The sequence below is a fragment of the Prenolepis imparis genome, unplaced genomic scaffold (assembly GCF_030444845.1).
Source record: "Prenolepis imparis isolate NDT839.2.m4 unplaced genomic scaffold, iyPreImpa1.0 SCAF_4, whole genome shotgun sequence".
NCBI classification, from domain to species: domain Eukaryota; kingdom Metazoa; phylum Arthropoda; class Insecta; order Hymenoptera; family Formicidae; genus Prenolepis; species Prenolepis imparis.
The window spans coordinates 7,190,233-7,213,335 of record NW_028141162.1 but is presented as its reverse complement, the minus strand read 5'-3'; the positions used below and the strand labels follow the sequence as shown (position 1 = coordinate 7,213,335).

The following is a 23,103-nucleotide window of genomic DNA, read 5'->3' as shown; positions in this document are numbered from 1 at the left end:
ATATATCAATAGTATACATTTTTTTATAAATCTTTATTACTTGGTTTATTTTATTTCAATTTTCTGTATAATTATTGCGACGAAATTAATATTTACTTTTTGTTGATAATGGACGCGAGCGAAATTACGCGAAAATGAAAATAAACTCTTGCGGAATCGACATTATGTAGAAATACCATTAAATAATGCCATTGGGAACATATCAAGAGTCAGAGTCTGGTTTAGGCCGCTGGTCGTTTTGACCGCGAAACCGTGGACAATAGGCAATTTCGCATTTCAGGGGACGGTATAGATAGTCACTGTGATCAGCATGTAATTAGGCGGCGGTACGTGGGTAGACACGTGCGGACAATTCATCAAGGGGCTTTTCCCCTCAGCGCTGTTCGACCTACACTATGCCATTTACGGGTGTTACAAGCACGCGGCATTTTGCGTACGTTACCCAATATTAATGCCACGATTTCACAATTGGCAACGTATTAGTTACACTCTATTCACTCTATTGCATCTACAAACGGCGAGAAAAGTACAAAAGTATCAAATAACAAAAAAGAAGAAAAACTTCTAATACGCATACTTTAAAGACACGTATAAATCTGGTGTCGCGCAAAGTACTGAATACTTAATGAGGTAAAAACTATTAGTCTGCAATTTTTAAAGCTGCGAGAGAGAGTGTATATTTCAGACATATAAATCTATTTCGATATATTTCTGTCATTTGATTCTTATTCTCTATTATTAACTTATTTCGTTATATTCTTGTTTGTTTAAACAGTTCCTAATCAAAACAATTTTTTGAATAAAAGTTTAGTTACATTTGATATTTTTCACAAAGCACGTGAATCACGCAAGTCAAGAAGTATTTATATTATATATACCGCAAGAAGGCATTTCATAAAATTCGTCGCTCAACATTTACGATTTTCCAAAATTTCACGCGTTTCTAGAATTTAAAATCGTTGGCTTTTTTCGCAGTGATTGCTTCAATTACATTATTTCAAATGTAATATCTAGCAAGTAGGTAGTACACGTATGCTTCCAACTATATAGAAAATCGCTCTCTTGTCTGCCTGCGGGGGTTGCTATAGAGATGTATAGATATCCAGCATAGGGGTTAAAAAGGGCGTTGAAAAAGACAGCGGATAAAGAACCGAAAGAGGAAATTAATTTATTAGGAAAGCGATTAAAATATTATTTTTCAATCGAAATATAATACAATCTAATTCCAAAACAATAGATATGATATTATAAAGATAGAATTGTAATATAAGTCGATTATAATTCTATTATTACGAGAAGTTTAAATAAAGTATTGTCATTCTCATATCACAAAATAAATGTAAACAGAATAAACACAGTATTATTAGTTCTGGCCTTTAGATGACAAGTTGTTTAATGGAGGTAAAAGAGCGCCGGTACGTAACCCAAGCAACACAACCCTATATATCTATTTTACCTCACATTTCTAAAACCATCCCTTCGAAACGGCTCGCTCACGCAGAGACAGAACACCCGCTGCCACTTATCGATGGCCTCGTTACGACGGCTTCGTTGGCAACAAGTCATTAGACAAACTCGGCGCAGCTTCGCTTGCTCTCTTTCAAGCCCCTGTCATTACTTTCTCTTTTTTCTCGTCGTTAACCGTCGACCGCCGTCATAAGCTTGCCGACTCGCGCGTCCCTTCTGTGTTCACATCGTTGCCTCTTATGCGTGCTAACTCTTTCGCACTAGAGATATTAAAATGCCACAAGTGCTCGCGGAATGCCATGCTAACTTGCCCTTGAGAAATCAGTTTACAACCTACTAGATCTACGTCTATTTTCTGTTCTTTTTAGAAGTTAGAAATATATCACTCAAGAAGCAAAGGATATTACAATAATAGTAAACTTTTTAAATATTTAGGCAATTTGCAAAAAAAATTATATATATAATATATGTTATTAATATACTAAGAATTTTTATTGTTTCCATTTATTCTTGGAAATTTGTTTAGATTTCAAAAAATTACGCAATTTACAAATACATAATGTTAATACCAATTTTGTCGTTTATAATACCGATATATACTCCAGGAAATGATCGTACAGATACATTGTGTTAAATTATATATCGTTAAATAATACTATCTTAGTGCTGCATCAATGTAAAGTTGCTACCGTCTAAGAAGATTTTGAAGCTGCGTGCTTCCCACAGGGCTTTTCCCTGCGGACTACTCGTTCTCTTTTCCCTCCGACGGCGCACCCGTCTCATAGAAAACCAAAATAACTCAATTAAAGAATTTCCATGAATTTAAGAAATACGAGCGGGAATACATATTTATGATTCGATCGTGTTCCCATGCAGGAAATTTGAATTGAGCAGAGAGGAGAGCTCGCTTTCCAGCTTTATCCCGTGAAGTAACTGTCGACTTTTATTGGCACGCGACGACGACGACAATGATAAAACTTGGCGAATCTCCGTGAGACTTTTTCTTCTTTTTTTAGGTAATCGAATTACTCGACAAACCGAAGATTTGAGGGGAATGTTACGCCACGGAATGGCTTCCTAACAGGTACGCGAGATTTCCGCGCGACTGCCGTTTTCGAAAGTTTTGCGGTCTAAGAACTGTGTTCCGAATCAAAATATACATGAAGAACTAATATCAATTCGGTTATTCGACGACGTGTTTTCAAAATAGCAGTTCGATATTATTACAGTAACGATAATATCGCAGCACGCTGCTTGTAAAGAAGACATTAACGTTGCTTCTTTTAAAAAATCGTCTAAAGAAAAATCTCTTTTAAAATATTTAAACTTTAATTCGCGTGCTGCTGTTTGTCGACATTTATAATAAGGAGGATCTGCACGTTTCTGCAACGGTCAAAAGTACGAACATGCGATTAATTACTCTACTCTGCATGTCATCGCAAAAAAATATGAGCGCGGCGCCTTAGAACGACGACGTTGAAGTTGCGAAAGGGATGATGCTCGCGCTTACCGTCCTCCTTTTCTCTTAAAAGGTTTCAACCCCATCCCTTCCCGTGCTCTCTCTGGTCTTACCCTTGCTTCCTCCGCCTCTTTTGCCCGTTCACACCGGCTTAGAGTCGGAACGGATATGAAGTACCTAGACGGTATGCGAGTAGAAAGAGAGAGAGAGAGAGAGAGAGAGAGAGAGAAAAAGAAAGAGAGAAAAGAAGGAGCCAAGGGTGAAGAGATAAAAAAGAAAGAAACCGCGTCGCGCGGGACGAAGACTCTGAGGAAAGGGGAAGCGAATAAAGGAACGGGGACGAGGACACGAGGAGAGAAGATTCTCCGTGCGGGGTGGCGACGGTTGGATTTCATTTCGTCTTGTCGCTTTGATGTCCCTGATGCGTGCCGCTAGCCCGCTTCTGCCTTTTTAACAAACTCATCTCCTCGGCGACCCTTAATCTCCGCCCTTCGGCCTGTTCCTGTACCCATCTTTATTTCTCTGCCCCTCCACTGCGCTCGTCTATTTAACCGCGCGCAGACGAGAGTGTGTGTGTGCGCACGAATGTAAGTATAACGGTGACGTTATATGAACTCCTCTTCGAATTGTCATAGAAATATCCGAAAATGGCGGCCGTTATTCGCCATTTCTGTGGACGCGGACCACGATAAACGCGAGCCACTATCTTCCGCGTAATTCGCAATATCTTATCGGCATTTAGCTCTATTCACGAGAATATTCCTGTCAATACAAATGCGTTATCCGTAGAATGGATAAAAGTTTCCACGGATTTTCTTGCTCTCGTCCGTAAGTAGGTTCATACGGTAGTAATTTCTGGTAACTCTACGCAAAAGACATTTGAGAACTGGAACTTGCTTTCACGAGATGTCATTAAGGAGAAAAGTACGACGGTGCAAAGTTCAAGTAAGATACTCGAAAACTAGCTGGCTAACATAATATCATGGAAAATGTTGCGAGCGTAATGTAAACATTTTCTCCGCTTAGTAAATTACAAATGCTTGAAATATTAGATATTACTGTATATCTGAAGAAGAAACCTATTTTCAAACACGAAATTAACGTATATTTGTTGCGTATATATAGTCTGGTTTCTCTCTTGACCGACTCTGTACATCAATCGTTCAAAGGACCGTCATTATGAAACTTTATTATTTCGTAATGATCAACATCCCTCCAGCTGAATCGTCGTTCGTCGGAAAGGGGTCGCATCCGCGTTTCGAGCTCATGAAAATTAAGTGGCTCCCCTCGCCTAGTAAACCCCCGACGTCGATGATCGCCGTAAATCGTCGCGGTTCGTCGACGACCATTAGGCGACGAAAGGAACGAGCGCCAAGTTACGTTTTAGTATACGACGCGATTATGTCGCGGAACGACATCGTCCGTGGACATAAGTCATATCGTGGGAGGAGAGAAAGTGTTGTAAAAAGGGGTGAACGGAGGGTGCGACGAGGCACGTGGGGCAGGAATGCGAGATGATCGTGATCGAGGCGTATCGAGGGATGCGAGAGGGAGGTAGAGGAGAGCGGGCGTTTTTCGGTTCGATCCTGTGGGAGCAGCCGCGTGTTGCTCGTACTATCAGCGCTTTATTAGCATTGAGGTGAGACCGTTTTCTACGACCATCGATACGAACCCAGGGGTGCTGGCCCAACCAAGGGGTTGGCGTAGGCGAGGTCCAGGGGTGGTCGTGAAGGCGAAAGGGGATTTTAGTTTAGCGTGGATGATGCGTGGCCGCTTCTGTACGCAACGGGGGGCCTTGTTAGAACGAGGTACGATGGCACGCGCTTCCCCAGGGTCTTTTTCTCGTCCTCCGACAATGGTTATAGCCTCACGGTCGTTACCACGTTACAGCCATCCTCTGATTCGATGTTTCGTAACGCTCGCGCCGACCGCGACGGAAATGGCCGTCCTTATGCCCTTGCCAAGTGATTATCCGTATACATCTAAAGACATTATTTTCTAACGGGCTAAAGAAATTACCTCTATATGCGCGGACGCAAAAACGTTTTATATACTTTAATAAAAGCTAATGTTCCGTCAAACCGACAAACCTACGCGTTGGTTTTTCATACGTTCTTGAAACGAGCTTCTTGAAATTACGATAATCCTCTCTAAACTCTATACAGCGACAAACATAACGACTTGCTGATTTGTGCTCCTGCAAATCTTTTCAGCTTCTTCCATGTACTCGCGTTCGTAATCGCGGAATAACGTCTGTTTTACAGCGTTAAATTCGAGTCCGCATGTGGAATAGCGATCGGTATCAAACGAGGAACGAGATATAGGCATCTGCATGCTCTCTAAATCAAAAAATCCAATTCCCTCGAAAACACAGGTCCGACAATACTGGCGAGCAGGCGGGTATCCGGTATTTCGCGGAGCTCCCATGGACCGGCATCAATCCGCGTTATATGTGCTCGTAACGTGTCTACCTAGTGTTCGACGGCGCACATACACTCGATAACCCAAATAACGAGTTTCCAGGAAAATAGAGGGCAAACAAAGAATTGCCTTATTCCAGAATACACAAAATGTACCATGTCAATTTAAGAAGATCTGTGTATAGAAATTATCTCAACTTTATTTCACAATAAATGCACGCAACATATGCAAGAACACAGATATTGTTATAAAGAATATTGTCATTATAATTGCAAATAAATAACAATAATGATAAAAAATAATGGAATCTAGTTGTAGATATTGAATGCAAAATAAATCATCATTAATTTAGATTTTTTTTTAATAGAAAAATAGAAAATGGAATTAATATCGAAAGTCAGCTTGTAAAAAAAATACACAAACTTATCAACGCGTTTCTTTTATTTGATAAAGTTCTCGTATATTTAGAAATTTCGCTTCGAAATTGTTATATCTATACCTTCGACCGAATCTTCCAATCTTGCGCGCGCTATCCGTACATACACGAATGCATATATGTTAGCTGTAAATTCGTATGTATCCACATAGCTGCGAGATCCGTGAAGCCGAGATATCGGCATCTGGCCCATCCGTTCGTCTCGCATGGATCTCCGGATCTACGCCTCTCTCCGCCGAGAGCATCAGGGGAGAGATCTATCGGAGGGGATCGGGACGCCCGGCGGAGAGAGGATTGCGCGCGAGGAAATGCGAGGGAGTGCGGCAGTGGTTTCAGTCCGTACGCAGGCAGGCACAGTAGCTGTTCGTGGACGGCCGGGCTCTGTACTCTGCCTGTTAGGCCGTTTGGCTGCCTTGCTGCCTGACTGGCGGGATGGTTGGCTATCGAGCGACGCCGATGCAATTCCAATTCCTGGCTGTCAGCGGCAGAGCTGCGGGAGACGCGTCCATTCGTGATCAGCCTCCCGTGAAATCCCGTGCCTCCCTCCTACCCCCACGGCTCACCCCAAAACGAAACCCAGTCTCTCGCTCTTCCTCTCTCTCCCTCCCTTTCTCTCTCTCTCTCTTTCTCTTTTACCCCTGTACACCCTGTTCCTCTCTTCTTCTCCTGCGTGTATCTTCTTCTCGTTCTGATCCTCGTCAACTACCTCCAACCCTCCCACTCGCCATCTACGTTTCCCGTCGAACATCGAATCCCGTTTCGTCCTCCCTCCTACTCCCTTTACAGCCGTTTCTACTGTGTTAATGCGTCAAATGCGTAGCCCTCTCGCGACTTTGGTTTCGCTGATTCTCAAAAGTCCAGAGATATATCTTCAATGAACTTTGCTTCCCCAAATTAGGCCGCAAAGTTGCTGAATTTATATAATAAGTTTAACGAACTTATAATCTATATAAATTTTACTTTACATAAATTAAGAAAAAAAAAAGGAAAATTTGGCACACAATTTTTTACTTTAGGTATTTAATTACAGTAATATCTTGCAAAATATATATAAAAATCTATTTTAAATTTCTGATTATTCTTCACACATACATATATGTATATTATTTTATAAGACTATGTATCATACTATGATTTTACATGACGAAAGTTGAAACGATACTGAAAAAGCAGTAAATTTATCAGCATACGTTAAAATTTATCGTCATGCAACGATGCCATACGAGCGAGAGGGATCGATGGATCGACAGATAGGATCCACCAAAAGAAAGATAAATGTACATATCCTACACAACGCATGTATATATATATGTAATATCGTATAGGTGCGCCTTTTTCATCGACGTCACTAGATTGTACATACATCTATATGCGACGGTGTATCTCGTATAACTGCTGGATTCTTCTTGTAAAAGCGTGTGTAGGAGCTCGGTCTACGAGGAAAAGTAAGACAAGAAATACATAGCGAGGACAGAAGAGAGCCAGGGTAGCGGGAGGGAAGAAGGGCGGTAGTGCCGGAAGATGGAAAACGGAGAAAGAGAGAAGCCCCTAACACACAACACAATCCGGCGGCTTCGTCTGCTTCGATGGATTTTAAAAGATCCCCGAGATTATTACTTTTTCTTTTTCTTTCATTTTCATTCTTCTATTATTATTTCAGAGGAGCGGATGGGTGTGCGCTCGCGCCCGCGCATACAGTGTGCGTTTATCACATGTGTACATGTACGTGTATACGTGTATATGTACGTGTATATGTGCCTGTATACGTATTCACTCGTCCCAGGTTGAGCTAGGCTTGGGTTGGGTTGGATGCGTGGAAACCATGGACGACTTTGGGTAGGCTCGTTGGTTTCCCGCCGCGACTATCGGCGCGTATTGAAGCTCATCGTCACGGAAGTAACGTCGGGACAACGGCAGTGGCCTGAACGGGAGTGACGACAGAGAGAAAGAGAGCCGAGCGATAAAAAGAGGAGAGGGATAGAGTGATAACTGCGAAAGAAAACGAGAGACGCCGAATGGTCAGAGAGGAATGGTTTTAAAGTGAGAGAGACCGCACCAAATGTTGCCACTCTCTGCCATCAACGTTCTTCGCGTTCGCGTGTCTTTACTTCTGTTTTACGTCGTCGCTCCTCGGCCTTTTCCACCTTCGCATTGACGAAGGGGCCGCAGGCTTGTAGGGCTTGCGATAATATGTAAAAGTCGACATCAATGGGTAATAGACCAGAGAGATTCGCGCTCTAACTCCAAGAGTTAAAAGCGTTCGTTACGAAGTTTATCGCGTGGCGCATTAATTGGCATGTAATTGTATGTCTGAAAGTGCTAATTGCGAATACGCGAGTTTCAAATGTGATTGCGTGCGACTTCTATTTATCATTTTATTTTATACATCGCGAGAAATATCGATTGTGCGTATCCGTTGAACGGCGCTTTCATCCTTTTTATTAAGAAAGGTATATAATAGGTATAATAAAACGGAAGATCTTCTCTCCGGTTATAGCACGAAAGGGCACCGCTCGATGAACCCTACCCAATCTCACTCGCGCCACGATCTCCGTGTTACAATATAGGCCGCAGACCACAAAAGCAAAAGCCGAATACTATTATTAACTCCGACCGATTTCTTACAATGATGGATTTAGTAAGGGTTGTCCCATTACGTACAGTTCATCTCACTTGAGGTGCAGGTAAGTACAGGTGTGGATATCGGGAAGTTAAATCCGCCGGTGAGGTAAGAAGGGGATGCTTCATTCTGTATCAATCGAGACACCTTTGTTACTAGCACGTAAATAGTAAGTAGGTGGATCAATACTGCCAACACGCGGCGCGTCTTTTATTATCGCCGATAGCATTATGGTATTTACCCCGCATTTACCGGAGGTACAGTTAAAATTATTGCACTATATTTAACGCTATATTGCAATGTAACGCGTCATAATCACTGGTTTTGCTACTAATAGTTGTATGAATGAGTCGGTTACCACGCGGCACCGGAAGCACGCGTTAGTGTTTAGAAAAAGCAGCACGTGTCGAAGTCTTTATATAAAATATTGTTGCGTCAATGTATGTTCACTTAATTTCCCTCTTTATTTTATTGATTTTATTTGCTATATTTTAATCTTTACGAGTAATTAAAGATAATTTTTTTTTCAAAGAAGGAAAACGTATTAATCGTTGAAACATCAAATGAATTTAAATTGTTTTAGTTTAAATTGTCATAGTTTCAATATATATATATATATATATATATATATATATTCGCATACATGATTCAATATTTAATAACAATCGCAAACTCGAAAAATGGGGAGGACTAATTCACGCCTAGAGCAATTGGAAGTAAATTTACAATGGCACTGTTGAGCCGGAGCAGCGTTTCGTAACGATTCTACGATATGACCGAAATAAACTCTGAAAAGCCACGGTTTATATCCGCGCGACCAGCCTTTCTATAAACCGAAACAGAATCTTTTCTCGATACTCCTTGTTCCCCGTAAAGTCTTTCGAACGTTATTGTTGTCGGTGACTTTATGCCCGAATCTTAGGAGAGACGGATTGCCGCGAGCGATTCTCGATGCACATCCATTCCGCGTTTACGTCATGTGTGCGGCATAGCAACCCGCAAAATCGATGGATATCCTACGGCGAGGATTCAATCGGGTTTTGATAGTAGCGATTTAGAAGGAATGTCTGTCTAAAAGTTGCTAGACTTTAAAAAGTAACAATATAGATGGAACTGAGCACGCGACCGACTAAGCTGTTGAATAGGATATAATTGTAAAGAAATGTAACAATATAATGTCACAATGTAAATAACTGTACATTATATTAAATATATTTAATTCTTCTGTTTTTAATAATCGAGAAGGTATGATTAATTTTTTCATCTTACAGATTAACACTTTCCATCATTATTGTTCAGTACGTCCAATATTCCACACATTCCAGTTGTTAAATTCCGGAGTGACAACGACAATGATCGCACACAAGTGTCAGATCCAGCATACGCAAACAGTCTCCTAAATGTTCATCACGACCTATCATTGAATCTCGTACTACCTGACACTTGCACTAAATTGCCAGCTGACGTACAGACTCTTCGCATGCTTCTATGACATTCGAAGGCTTTCGATGAAAGATATGTAACGCGTTCAAGAAGCAAAATGGCATACTCGCTCGCACCATTCTCCGTCACCACCAATCCTCTCTTGTATTCACGCATACACACATACGCGATCTTTAAGGGAGGGAGGTCAAGCAGGACCTCCGCCGCGTTGGCCGACTCTCGGGTGTACGTCCCGCGAAACCTACGATACATCATTTTCGGCTGGGATGATCTTACGGTAGATTTACCATTTGTACAGTTTATGGGCGTCGGTCTGGGCCATAAACTTGGTTGGCAATGACGGCGACCCGCGCTACCGCCACCGACTAAGTTAGGTAAGCCTGGACGGCGGCTCGTGACGGTGGTAGTTTGAGGGGCAAAATCTCAGGGAAATAGTGCGGGAGGGCAATTCTATACGGATGTGATATTTGTATTCGCGCTTGATAGCAGCGAAAGTGTCGTCGACATATTGACCGTTTCGGATTTATCGAGAGACTATCAATAATAGCTTATACTTGGTCTTGTATAAGGGGGTAGAGCTATGCTAGTAAAGTAAAAAAAAAAAAAGAAAGAAAAAATTAGAAAGATTCAATAAATGTAATATTTATCAACAATTATATCTTATTAATATTGCTATTAATAGTACTATTATATTATTATTAATGTAAAGAATTTACTTAGTATTACATAATGCATTTAAAGAGTATAAAATGTGACAATTTAGATAGAAGAATATAATATACATAATATTGCATGTATTAATTTCTCGAAAATTATAAATACGAATATACGTATATATTTTATATTGTTCTAAATATCACATTAAAGAGAAATCATATAAAAACCAATCGCTTTTATGTAAACTCGAATTACTGCGAATCGTGTGCGCGTATCAGAATCACGCCATCGTCGAGTTCGTTACGGGACGCGCAAAATCCTTTTTGTGCCCCGTTGTCCCATTGCGTTTGACCAGTTTCGAGAGATTCCACAATAGGATGAGTGGCGAGCACGGTATGCGGGATCGAGATATCGTGTGTGTCTACGGTGGTACCTGCCGCCATACAAGCGGCTCCACGACAAAGCACCGACACGCAGCGTAGCGGAATCGGCGAATCTCACTCGATCAGAAGCCGAATGGAAATTAAATGCGCAGTCGACCGTTATGCTGATTGATTTGTATTCTGCGAACTGCTGGCATCGCGTGGAAGTGTGCTAAATTGTGGGATTTATGTTCTCTCCTAATTGCATCGCTCTTCCCTCTCTCGTCTGACTATATCTCGTTTGTACTACTGCTCCGCCCATCCGCCTCCATTCGCTAAGTTAAGATTCTTACTAGATTAATTTCACATTTATGTAGAACTTGTTTTTATAATGTTGCAGAATATATCTCGTCAAGATTATACGTTTAGTAAAAATGTTTAATTAAAGTAATTAAAGTATGTTTAACAATATAGAAAAATGCTTCTTTGAAAAATATGTCGAATAAAAATAAAATATCTTCGCAATGCGAATTATTAATTGAAATTTGCGCATATAAAAAAATACAAATAAATTTTTATAAGTTATTGCCTTATTAAATAATATAAATTAATCATATATTATGAGTTTTTTCATGTGTTATATGATAAAAAACGATAAACAATCGTAATAATTAATATGATGATATTTTTTTACATTATTCTACTAAGTTATGTTTAAAATATATAAAAATATGACATATATAGATCTCTTTCTTCTTCTCAAATAGATAGCGAATAGATATAGTATCGACATCTCTTGGACGTATCAAGAAGTATATTATCTTATTGATTTATATGTAAAAAATATTTTTTTTAATTTTCTAAAACTGCATGTGAATAGTTTTCCTTTATTTAGTTTGACATTAATATGTTAATTTAAATATGCAATATATTAATAATATTTCTCTCTGTAAAACATATTGATTTACTTCTACCCATTATATATTATTGATTACATACATCCATGTACATATTAATAAATGTATGTTTTATAAATCTTGCAATATATTTATCTCATTAAAAATTATTAATTTTACTTACTTATTAGCAGTTGGCAATTTCAGTTTACTAACCGTAAGTCAGTTACCCATGAACAATATTCGCATGCACTTCATGAAAGTTTCTTTTGCATTATTAAAAATATATTATTTATATCATTGATTACATATTACATTATTAAATGTTAAAGAGTCGAAAAAATTATATTAGAAATGTTATTTTTTATTTTATTATTTGTTAATAAAAAAAATCTATTGGTAAGAGGTATCAATAAGGTATGTTTACAGCAATTCTTTCCTAGCTGAACCATATCTCTGCATCTTGATTGTAACATTGTATGGTAACCTTAAGCCAAAATGTTATAACTCTACGGGTACAAAGAATATTTGTACTAGCGTTCGATGATTAATCACATCGCTCACATAAAGTATTGATTCATTATTAAAAAATATTTAACTAGTTGAAAATATTCTATTTTATACTCCGACACTACTAAGAAACCCATTACGAATTGTATTAAAGTTCTTCCAGCCATAGCAAACATAATAAAATTTCTACATACAATATTTCGCATAGAATATTTTAACGATTAATAATTTTCTAATAAGAGGTTAAATATATAATTCTTTTAATTTTATTTACCTCATTATTTATAATTATTTTCTATATTTTTCTTTTTTTTCTATAAACATATAGAAATGCACGTATAGAATTCACGTAATGAAATGATAATTTATACTATAAAATTATTAAATATATTTAATTGTAATTAAACATTAAAAAATTCGATTAAATGCTATGCAATATATATACTCATATATAATGCGACATATTTATATAAAAAGCGTATTGATTGTGAGTAGATTGAGAGGGGGATTAGTGAGAACCTCGCATACCAATGAGACTATTCAAACCTCCTCCTTTTACCCTAATCAGAATGCAGTCCTTGACGCGATGCAACCCCTCGGTCTCGGATATTCGTGGAACCATCGGCTTTACTTTGCTACCAAGGTTGCGGCTAAAGACGCACATTGACCGACCAGAATGGAGGTGGTGATGCAACAGGGGTTGGCGAAACGAGGATCTTAGTACATCTAAGACGGTGGCTGATACGAGGTGTTACATTCCATTCGAGATTTTCAAATTACCGGATTATGCTGAGAAAATTGCTGGCGCAGCAACTATCTAAGACGCTTAACGTCGCCGACACCATGGTTTTAAGTGACGATTATCCTAACGCTCCTCGTGTCGCGTCAAGTGGACGACGGAAATGAAGTTCGAGATTTACTGGCTTCTTGTGCCGACAGCACCTGACGAATGATGCTATGGAATTAATGATCAGTTACCGCTCGTTGCATATCCGTTTTTGTTAACATATTGATTAAGTAAAGCTGACTATAGCGTATATGCTATATATTCATATTAAAATTTTAGCATATTTTTTTTGTTTTAGATATTAATATTTTTTATACATATATATATATATATATATTACTATTAAAAAATATTTATATAAAAAAGATCTTATTATAATTTTGAAAAAGCGCATTGTACTATTTTCTTATGCAAGATAATGTAAAAATCTAGTCAAAATTTTTAATAGTAGTATTTTTTAAATAGTTAATTATTTTTTCTAGTTACAGTAAGTTGAGAAATAGCTCAACTATTTATAGACGATTACATTGAATAAATTTATAGTGCATTTGTATATCTAACAATAGACAAATTTTTTTACTGTAAAATATAATATAATTTAATCCATGAACTAATAATACATTAGAATAGATATGACGAATCTAAAAGTATATTGTCTTAAATTGTAATTATGATCGTTTTCTACTCTATGTGTTGGTTTCTTATATATATATATATATATATATATATATATATATATATATATATATATAAATTCTAGTAAAAACTTAATCTTTCTTACTACTGGTAACTTCTATGTAATAGTCATTAAAGTGGAACGCTTGTGTAATAATCGCGAAATGTTAAAATATCAAGAAAAAAGCGATTATCTCTTACTCAATATTTCCAAACTGTTTTACAGTACAGCACGCGTTCGTGCGTGTACAATGCGTGTTGTTTCATAGAAAAACATAAAGAGAAAATACAGTTAAAACAATTTTCCCGCGTTGTTATAATTTTAAAAGCATTTAGCTCACAGCATTATGAATACTTGATCGTGACAACGACATATGCAACGCTTTTATTATGTTCGATACGAAACTGTTCAACACAATCGAGTAATAATTATTACTGGAGATCTCACTTATACCAAGTCATTAATATATAATATCGCCTGGTGATAACGATCCCGAACTAATTGCATCTCCCATATTACATTTCATGTCGTTATGTTAAATATTAGTACGGATCAAAACACAGAAATGCATGCACAAAGTTAAAACCGATGAAACGCAAATGCGTTTTCCCATCATATTCTCGACATTACATATAGTTGAATTTAATCCTTTACGCATTCTATATCAAAGTGAATTCAACATCATGGTTTAGCTTAGTTCGCCTTTTTCCAAGAATATTCCATTCGATGAAATAAATTTGGAACCCAGAGTTGAATTCCATTTTTATATTTTATATTTATATTTTACATGGAACCTAGAGTTAAATTTTATTTTTATATTTACATATGTATCGAATAAAAAGAATATTTCTCACTCTCTCTCTCTCTTTACGAATCTAATGTATTCTAAAAATCTATAGCTCTGAGTAAACCTTCGCAGAGTAGCATAAATACAGTTATAATGTTCTGAGAGAACAATGTAGCAAAGCCCCGTTATGTCAAACAATTCTATCAGCTGTCGTCAGTAAATTGATAAGTACCACGATGCATTTGCGATCGTTGAAAGCGCGAGATCACTCGTGCGGTACAGACGACACAGATAATATCTCTCCGTCCGATCGATAGTCGTTCGGTTTAACGCGATACGCGAAACGCAATCGATCTGTTACCATCATTTACAGGCGTGACTTTCTTGATGACGAAAAGATGCCTTTACATAAGACGGTTGAATGACACAATCGTGACCGATTCTTTCCAATTTTTTAAACGGTGAAACAATGATTGATAGACAACCGATCTTAAAATTTCAAACAGCTCTCTTTTTCGGTAACATTCACTGTGGAAGATGTTATGAAACTAGGCACGAGGCGCAAATCAAATTGCCACTTTAAACGATCAGCCACAATAACGACTTGCGAGATCGATACAAATATATACGCAATGTCTATTGTTTCTATCCGAAGAATTTTATCTAGATTGAGAAAGTGGGAGCGATATAAAAGATTCGGCAAGATAGATTGAACAGACAAGGAATCGTCGAGACCGACGAGATTAAAGTAATCCTGCAAGATGTATTGGAAACTATTTGTGTCATTGCTTCCGCACCTGCTTGTTTGCAACACCTTGGCCAGACCTATCATTTACGAGACTGTCGAGGACGATGTCGCCGCCGTTGGCTCATTTATCCGCGAGATACGTCAACCGGCGCCGTTAAAAGTCGCTACGGAAGTAGAGGATTTAATGAGCGTCGGTAACGCACCGAAATCACGAGACACTAAAAAAAGCATGAAAAATGCATCTGGTATGTTCTTAGTTAGTACTTTATACTAAAAAAAAATATACAATAATGTTGTGCTTAAAATAATGCTATACTTGAAAAGAAAGTTACGAAAGAATATTAAAAAAAAAAATAATAATTTATTTGACGATGGTGTATAACTATTACGGGAAAGTCGGTGAGAACAAAAATATTGCATCTAAGAGAAATATTTCATATTATTTTCTTATGTGCATTCTACTATTCTCTTCTATTTATTGCATCTTTCTCTTTTCCTGAAATAAACGGATTAACGTTTATTGTCGAATGCTGAATTTCATGAACACGTTAGATGTCTTGTTAAGCATTAACAAGGACGGACAACAATGCGGTTTTAGGCAAATCAGACGAGGGTGGTTACTACAGAACCTACGGAAGTGATGCGGAGGGTGAGAAGGGTTACTTGAAGGAAACCTACGGTAAAGGTGATCAAGGCTACAAGGCTCTCGACACCTTCCACAAACAAGACGGCGACAAATACGAATTCGAGACGCAAACCAGCTACGGCAAAGATTTCGCTGACAATAATAGCGAGAAACGTCAAAAACAGAAGAAGAATCGTGATCACGAGGGCGCAGGTAAAAATTTGTTAAATTATAATTATATAATCAGCAACATATATTAATAATAATATGACACAGAATAAAGAAGATTTAATAGATTTAAAGTTTTGACGTTACAATTCATCTTATTTATTTTAGATACAATATATTTATATATATAGGTAAATTATTATTCTGGTTAATATAACAAAAATATTTTCTGGAAGTTACATATCTGATAAAATTGACATGTAGAATCGTAGAAACCCGACTGTCCATAAGCATCGAAACACTTCTTTGAATTCGAATTTGAAGTGGCTGCTGCAGATAACGCGAAACTGTTCTTCATAAATTGCGTTTAATACGATATGAAAACTTTTATAGGTACTATGGTCGATACAGACTCTACCGGTGGCGAGGGAGATCACAGTGAAGGAAGCGAATACTCGCTTTATTCTGGAAGCGACGATGGAGATCACTATAGTAGCCACTACACGGATAAAGAGCCGGAATCTTATGATCATAGTGAAAATTATTCCTCTGGAGATGGCAACGAGGGATCTTACGAAACACATAGCTCTAATAGCTCCGATGGGGAAGACGAAGAAGATCATTACTAATTATGATGAGAGAAATGTATATTAATTTTATTTAAAAAAATTTATTTTAATATTTTACCCAAATTCTAGAATTTTGTTTGGTGATTTTAATTCTGCCCTATTTAATATCAATTTAAAAATACGCGTGTATGTATATGCACAAATAATTCATTTTTAAAAGTGAAAACAATATAATATGCGTGCCTATGTTTTCTTTTATATTACAAGCGATTATTGCACGGTTGCATTTGCAAATGCATTGCAGATAGTAATATAGAGAGATAGTAATAATGTTAATTATTATGTAGTGTTTACGATAGTAAAAGTTAATGTTTGATAACTAATAAATTTATCATACATCACCTATGCGTATGTTAATTTTCTTTGGTTGTTACTTTTGAACGCTCCACGCTTACGTACATCAGGATTATCAAGTTTCAATTGATGTTTATTTGATGTGATTATTTCTTCGCAATTAATTTTTAACTTAAAATTATTTCTATGCGATTCAATTACAAAGCAATCTTTGATTAAAAAGAGCAATAGCAACGACTATTTTGCAAAACATCATATCAAAATAACGTAGAGTACTGCTGCAAGGCAAATATATTGAACACCAGATTAATATTATAACAGTGCTTCCATTATGAAATTTGCCGTTACGCTTTCGCGTTTGGGATCGATCGCGAAAGTACGAGCGTACGCTCAAAATTACCGCCCGGCGAAACTCGTTACATTAGCAATGTCCGTGCATGATCGATTATCAACAGCTAATCCATTCTGGGGTATGTTTCGCGTTGTATGCAAATAGTTCGTTCTCACAGCTTGGATGGATGCATTCGGATTGGATCCGTTCGTCGAAACGTTAACCTGTTAAGTGCCTTTATTTCTTCATCGAAAGCGCATTTCGCTTGATCTTGTCAATTGAAAAATTCGTAAAAACGAATACGTTCATTTTGCGCAGAGTCGCTGATTCGTTTAGACTCTAAAGAAATGTAATTCCTTTAATGGGGGGAAAAATATGACGAAAGAAGCGAAAGCTTTTTTCTTTTTATCGTGGAAAAGAAATGAATTTGATATCACAATAGCCGAGACACTTAATTCTTAATAACATGATTTAGATTTGATCGTATGAGATGTTTACTTAGCGAAAATAAAGTATTCGATTTTTTAATAAATTACGTCGCACCGCCGCGACGGGACATTTATTACACTAGTTATATCCCGACTAATTAAATTGCCGTTTAATTCCTTCGCCTGAGTGTACGAGTATAATTTGGTAGTTACGTTTGTCGCAAAGCTTATAATTCTAATTTCAGATTTAACATCATCCGAGAGAATCAAGAATTTGCCGTCTGTATATCTTTAAATCTCAGAAATACGCTTTGTATTTTGTATGAGTTTGCAACGTGTTCACGGCAGTTTTGCGTTTCGTTCGGAAAGCAAATAAGTTTTCAAATTTGTTCCGCTACAATTATAGATCCAGGTTTAATTGTGCGCTTAATAGCAATGGTTTGGAACCGTGCTAGATTGCAGATACTGCCACTCGGTTGGCATACGATAGATACGACTAATCGCCGACACAGTATGGTTCCAACTGACAGAAGACGATAAAAACGTGAGTGTATGTTAAAAAGTGCTTTTCGTCACGCAAGAATCGTGTCTCGCAGTGTATATATTTTAGCTCTAATAGTTAGCTCTACAAACGTGTAACATTTATGAGTCTCCACTTTGTAATTATTTATGACGAGGGAATTTTTCCAGGTGGTTGTCCATCCTCAAAGCGGAAAATCGATCTGTTAATTGTGCGAGATAATTATCATTAAACGCTACGCGTGACAAAGAATTATTCTGTTGTCATCGATTTACATATTCTATCAATTTCAGGAATCCGTGTAATCTAGCGTAATAAAGGCGATTAATAAATTTGAAAAATATGTTTAAATATTCGCTAATATTCTATTATATATTTTTTATATTATTTCTGCTTTTCTCTGCTGTATATTTAATAAAAAAGAATTGAGAAGACTAAAATTTTGCTTCACATTGCATTGGATTAAAATAAAAAGCCATTATCAAACGCAAATCCAGATTTAACCGGCTATATTTAAAAGCTATATTTTTTTTATTGGATCTATATTTAAAGTAATACGTGTAGACATTAATAAAATCTCTCTCTCTCTCTCTCTCTCTCTCTCTCTCTCTCTTTTTCTCTTCTATTAGTCTATTCCATTAAAACATTTTATTCCAATATATTCTCATTTTTGTCGCTCCCACACATTTTCACATTCGCAATTAGCGAATATCGCGATAACGGATCAGTTGAAAATACCAACTGTTTGCATAAACGAGTTTAAGAGGCAAACAAAGCAAAGGTGGAGCTCGAATTACAGATTATTACTGTCAGCTCTCTCGCGGCTATCGTCCGAAAAGCTTGTAGCTTTTGGGGTCTCTTGACCATAGAATGGTAGCTACACCGAATGGCCTCTCCGGGTTTAAATTAGAAAACAATTTCATTAGCAACCCAGAAAGCGCGAGGTCCTTTTGTTCGTCGGCGTATAGCCTGACGGTTTTATTCAGCATGCAAGAATACTCTATGGGAGAGAGAAAGAATACGCTACGCGCGGAGAACGGCATGAAAGGAACGAAAAGGAAGAAAAGAAGAAGGAAAGATGGTGCGCGCGAGGGTAAGACTTCAATGTGAGATAGTTTGGACGTCGGATTAAGTGAGTCCGAACAAACGATTCCATTAACTGATTGCACACCTCATAAGTTAACGAGGCAGAATTGACAATATTTGCAGTGCTTATTCTTTCTTTTTACTAATTATTATATTAATAAAATTAATAAAAATTTCTACTTAAGTGTTCAATTTTAATAGCATAATAATGTCTTAAATATTTTTAATTTTTTTAAAATTTCTCTGTTAAATTTTTAAATTCTCGTTATTTAGCTCTTGATATTTAGCTCATAAGATTGAAAAATTACTATAAGAATAGAATATTTTTATTTTGTATTATTACTATAATTACCTTATAGTACAAGTTATTATCTTGTAATACTAATAATATTGCGATTAATATCTATATTAATATTTTAATAAGAACGACAAGTATAGTGCGGTGTTTGAGTTTTCTAATTATAAAAGTCATTTCTGAGAACTTTTCAGATTTTGATCATTGCATTACTATTCCTCGGTAGAGAAACGACGCTGAAATGCTTGGAAAGTCAACGAACCATGCTTCGATTTACGACACTCTACCGTGCTTTACTCGTACATAAAGATTTCAGTGGCATTTTAGACTCTAATTGAAGCCGCGCCTCCGCGCTCATTGACCAAACGAAGAGACGGACGATCTGGATGGTCCGACGTTGATCCCCGGATCTGCTTACAAAGCAATCTTTCCATCTGAACTGAGGTCTACGGCGATGCCACCTAATCTAATCTCCGTTACGACGATACCGAGTCGAAATCGAACTTGGCAGAACCCTTGGTTTTCCCTCTGTCTAAGGGGATCCTCGCCGAAACTGGGCAGTAACCAATCTTTATCTTGATTATGCAGCACGCCTCCCAACACCGGTAAGAGCCAATCTTCAATCTAGGACGGTTGCCAAGTAAGGGTCAGAATCTATCGATCAGTATTTCAGAGTGCGAATTCGCCGACACTTTGAATTTGCAAGGGAGATCAGCATCGACGATCATGGTATGTCGCGGTTTTCTAGTTTGAAAATTCGTTATTTTACATACGACATCGTCGTTGCTATCGTTCGCTTATTCTGTATTCTACTACATGTTAGAGAACTATTTCGTCGGCATAGGATACTATTTGCACAAATTTTTTAAGTGTCTTAATATTAAATTTTAGATCTTTCGTTCGAAATTCTAATTTGATCAAATATCGTATATAGCGTTGGAATAGAATCGGTGGAAGATTAAGACTAGGGAGGCCATTATTTTTATCGGTTTTCGATAGTTTTTCGAGATCATCTAATAAAACCGTCAGGAATGTTGGAACAAATGGGTCAACAGTTACCGAAACGACCCGCGCAACGAACGCCGAGCGGTGATATACGCGTCGCCGACGTCTGTAAAACTCAATAAATTGTTTTTGGCTTATGACGTTATAAATGGCGCTGTGTTTACGAGAAGCGAATTTATGTCGCAGGTAATAGGATTAATGGTAAAATTAGACAGCTTATCGATGACCGGGGGAACGCAACGACGCGCGCGTTGTGACATCAAAACGCTCGTACGGTATACACAGAGTGACATATGCATATCTGTATTTGTACGTCATAACGTTAATTAAAATGATTGCGCGAGCATCTGGTAGGGTACTTAACTTCAAATATCGATTGAGGTCACGCCGTTACGCGAGGTGTTGATCGAACGCGCGCATGTGTCGGACAACCGGATGCCACTTTGATTCGAAATAGATATTTGGGCCATCCATGTCAGCTTCAAGCTGACCGAGATTTAACATTTTATGCATTTAATAGCTATTATCTGAAAAAAGTGAGAGACAATTTGTTATATTCAATGCCCTCGCGATTCAATTAATTAACAAATTCCCGAAGAAATTATACGTAACAAGAGAATCGAAACGTTCAAATTAAATAGAGAAGAATTTTAAAACAAAGTTTGTTGCGCCTAATTTCTGCGCCTCACTCTTATTAGCCCGTTTCCTACCTGAATTTATATTTATGTTTCAAAATCTTTTTGTTTTATTACAAAGGAGATTCTTCTGTGTGAAAAAGAAGAGAAAATAAATTTAAAAAGTAATCATATTTTCTTTTTAATTAATTGAAGTATATCTAAACGTAAATATTGATTACAAATGAGAAAAGGAATAAATCGAAATAAAGAAAATAATGTGATCTGTTGCGGTCTAGAAATTTCCGTAATATTGTTCCTGCGGCAGACCGATGATCATGAAAAAAGTGGTAATGGAAAGTTCTTCCTGATACTGAATACAACTTTGTGCGCAGATATTGCGTTCACGCGGTATATCAAAAGAACGACTAATTTAATAAAAAATTGTCTGAAACATTCGTGCATGTGTGTGCGTATTAAAAGCTGATAATTCTGGATATAAAATATTATTAGAAGAATATTAACGAATCAATTTGTTATGTCATTTCAGGCAAGAAATTGCAATAAGCTGGCTCGACAAATAATGTTTTAACACCCGATTGTATGGATATTACGAGATAGACGGCGCGACGAAATATTCTAGCAGAATAAACGCAATGTGCAGCGATGCGAAGAAGTGTGAAACCGTGTGCCTGCTCACCGCACCAGTGTCAACGGAGATTGGAACGAAATTTAGGAACACTTGCGGTCGTGCGGATGAAAGTGGACTTGGCGGAAACAGCCGGCCATGCCATGGCGGAAGTAGATGGACCATCGATATTTAAGTGTCAACCGTTGTAACGTCGACCATCAGTCCGATCGAAACCGGGTGCGATCGAGATGGTGCGAGGCACGATGCTATTTTTGCCATTCATAGCGATATGTTTGTTCACGTTACACCCAACGTGTCACGCCCGAGAACTGGTCAGTGTGGAATCGCGTATCAGTCGGCGCGATGTACGAGGAAAGAACAATGACCATCATGTAAGTCATTTAGAGACAATCGCGGGGTCGTCGCCAATCGCAGAGGTAGATGACCTCGAAACGACAGCAACTGAACATAAAGATCATCATCACGAATCCGGTGGTGGTCATAAACATGAATCTCATAATTACGAGGACCATGGTGGAAAAGGTGAGAAGGGATACAAGAGTCATCATCATCACGATAAAGGCGACAGCGGTAAACACGATAAGGAGCATCATTCTGGTCATCATGAGGAACATGGTGGCAAAAAGAAAGGTCATCATGACGAGCATGAAAAGTACGGCGAACATCACGAGGGCGAAAAGGGTCACAAGGGTGGCAAGTTTGGCGAGAAGAAGGGCCATAAGAAGGGCCATAAGACAAAGGGTTACCACAATAAGTTCCACAAAGACGAATATCATAAAGAGCATAAGTTTTACGATGATTATCATAAGGGCGGACATCATGAGAAGCACGGTGACTTTCATGGTCAACACGAGAAGAAGGAAGGTCAACATAAAAAGGGTGGTCATCATCATTCCGGTTATCACGAGGATCATCATGGCAAGAAGGGCCATCATGACAAAGGTCATCACGACGAGGATCACAAGGGCCACCATGGCAAGCACGGCCACGAAGAGCACCATTCTCATCACGATGGATATGGCAAGAAAGGCGATCATCATTCCGGAAAAAAATACGGTTATAAGAAAGGGCATTAGAATTGTAAACTCAAATATTATGGATCAAAAATCATTCGTAATATATACATATATATCTCGCTCGTTCTACAGTTATTATATTTACTTCAGACAAGAGATTATACGCGACGA

At 37.7% G+C, this 23,103-nt stretch overlaps 2 protein-coding genes and 1 long non-coding RNA gene across 3 annotated transcripts in view; 2 read left to right on the top strand and 1 right to left on the bottom strand.

The window, feature by feature from the left end:
* Positions 1-23,103, bottom strand: part of LOC145934993 (uncharacterized) — a 130,550-nt gene that overhangs the window by 48,363 nt on the left and 59,084 nt on the right. The gene's annotated exons all lie outside the window — the stretch shown is intronic.
* LOC145935725 (uncharacterized) lies at positions 15,283-16,691 on the top strand. Its single transcript, XM_083037282.1, has 3 exons — positions 15,283-15,514; positions 15,868-16,107; positions 16,456-16,691. Exons 1-3 carry the CDS (start codon positions 15,283-15,285, stop codon positions 16,689-16,691), a joined length of 708 nt encoding a protein of 235 aa, XP_082893408.1.
* On the top strand, positions 22,144-22,992 carry LOC145935295 (uncharacterized). The gene has a single exon (XM_083036482.1). The coding sequence runs from the start codon at positions 22,144-22,146 to the stop codon at positions 22,990-22,992; it is 849 nt and encodes a 282-aa protein (XP_082892608.1).

Bases quoted from the DNA above. Each gene is read 5' to 3' on its own strand.
- LOC145935725 (XM_083037282.1), top strand. From the start codon at position 15,283: ATGTATTGGAAACTATTTGTGTCATTGCTTCCGCACCTGCTTGTTTGC. The intron at 15,515-15,867 runs GTATGTTCTTAG...ATGCGGTTTTAG, and splicing joins AAGCATGAAAAATGCATCTG to GCAAATCAGACGAGGGTGGT. The intron at 16,108-16,455 runs GTAAAAATTTGT...AAACTTTTATAG, and splicing joins TCGTGATCACGAGGGCGCAG to GTACTATGGTCGATACAGAC.
- LOC145935295 (XM_083036482.1), top strand. From the start codon at position 22,144: ATGGTGCGAGGCACGATGCTATTTTTGCCATTCATAGCGATATGTTTG.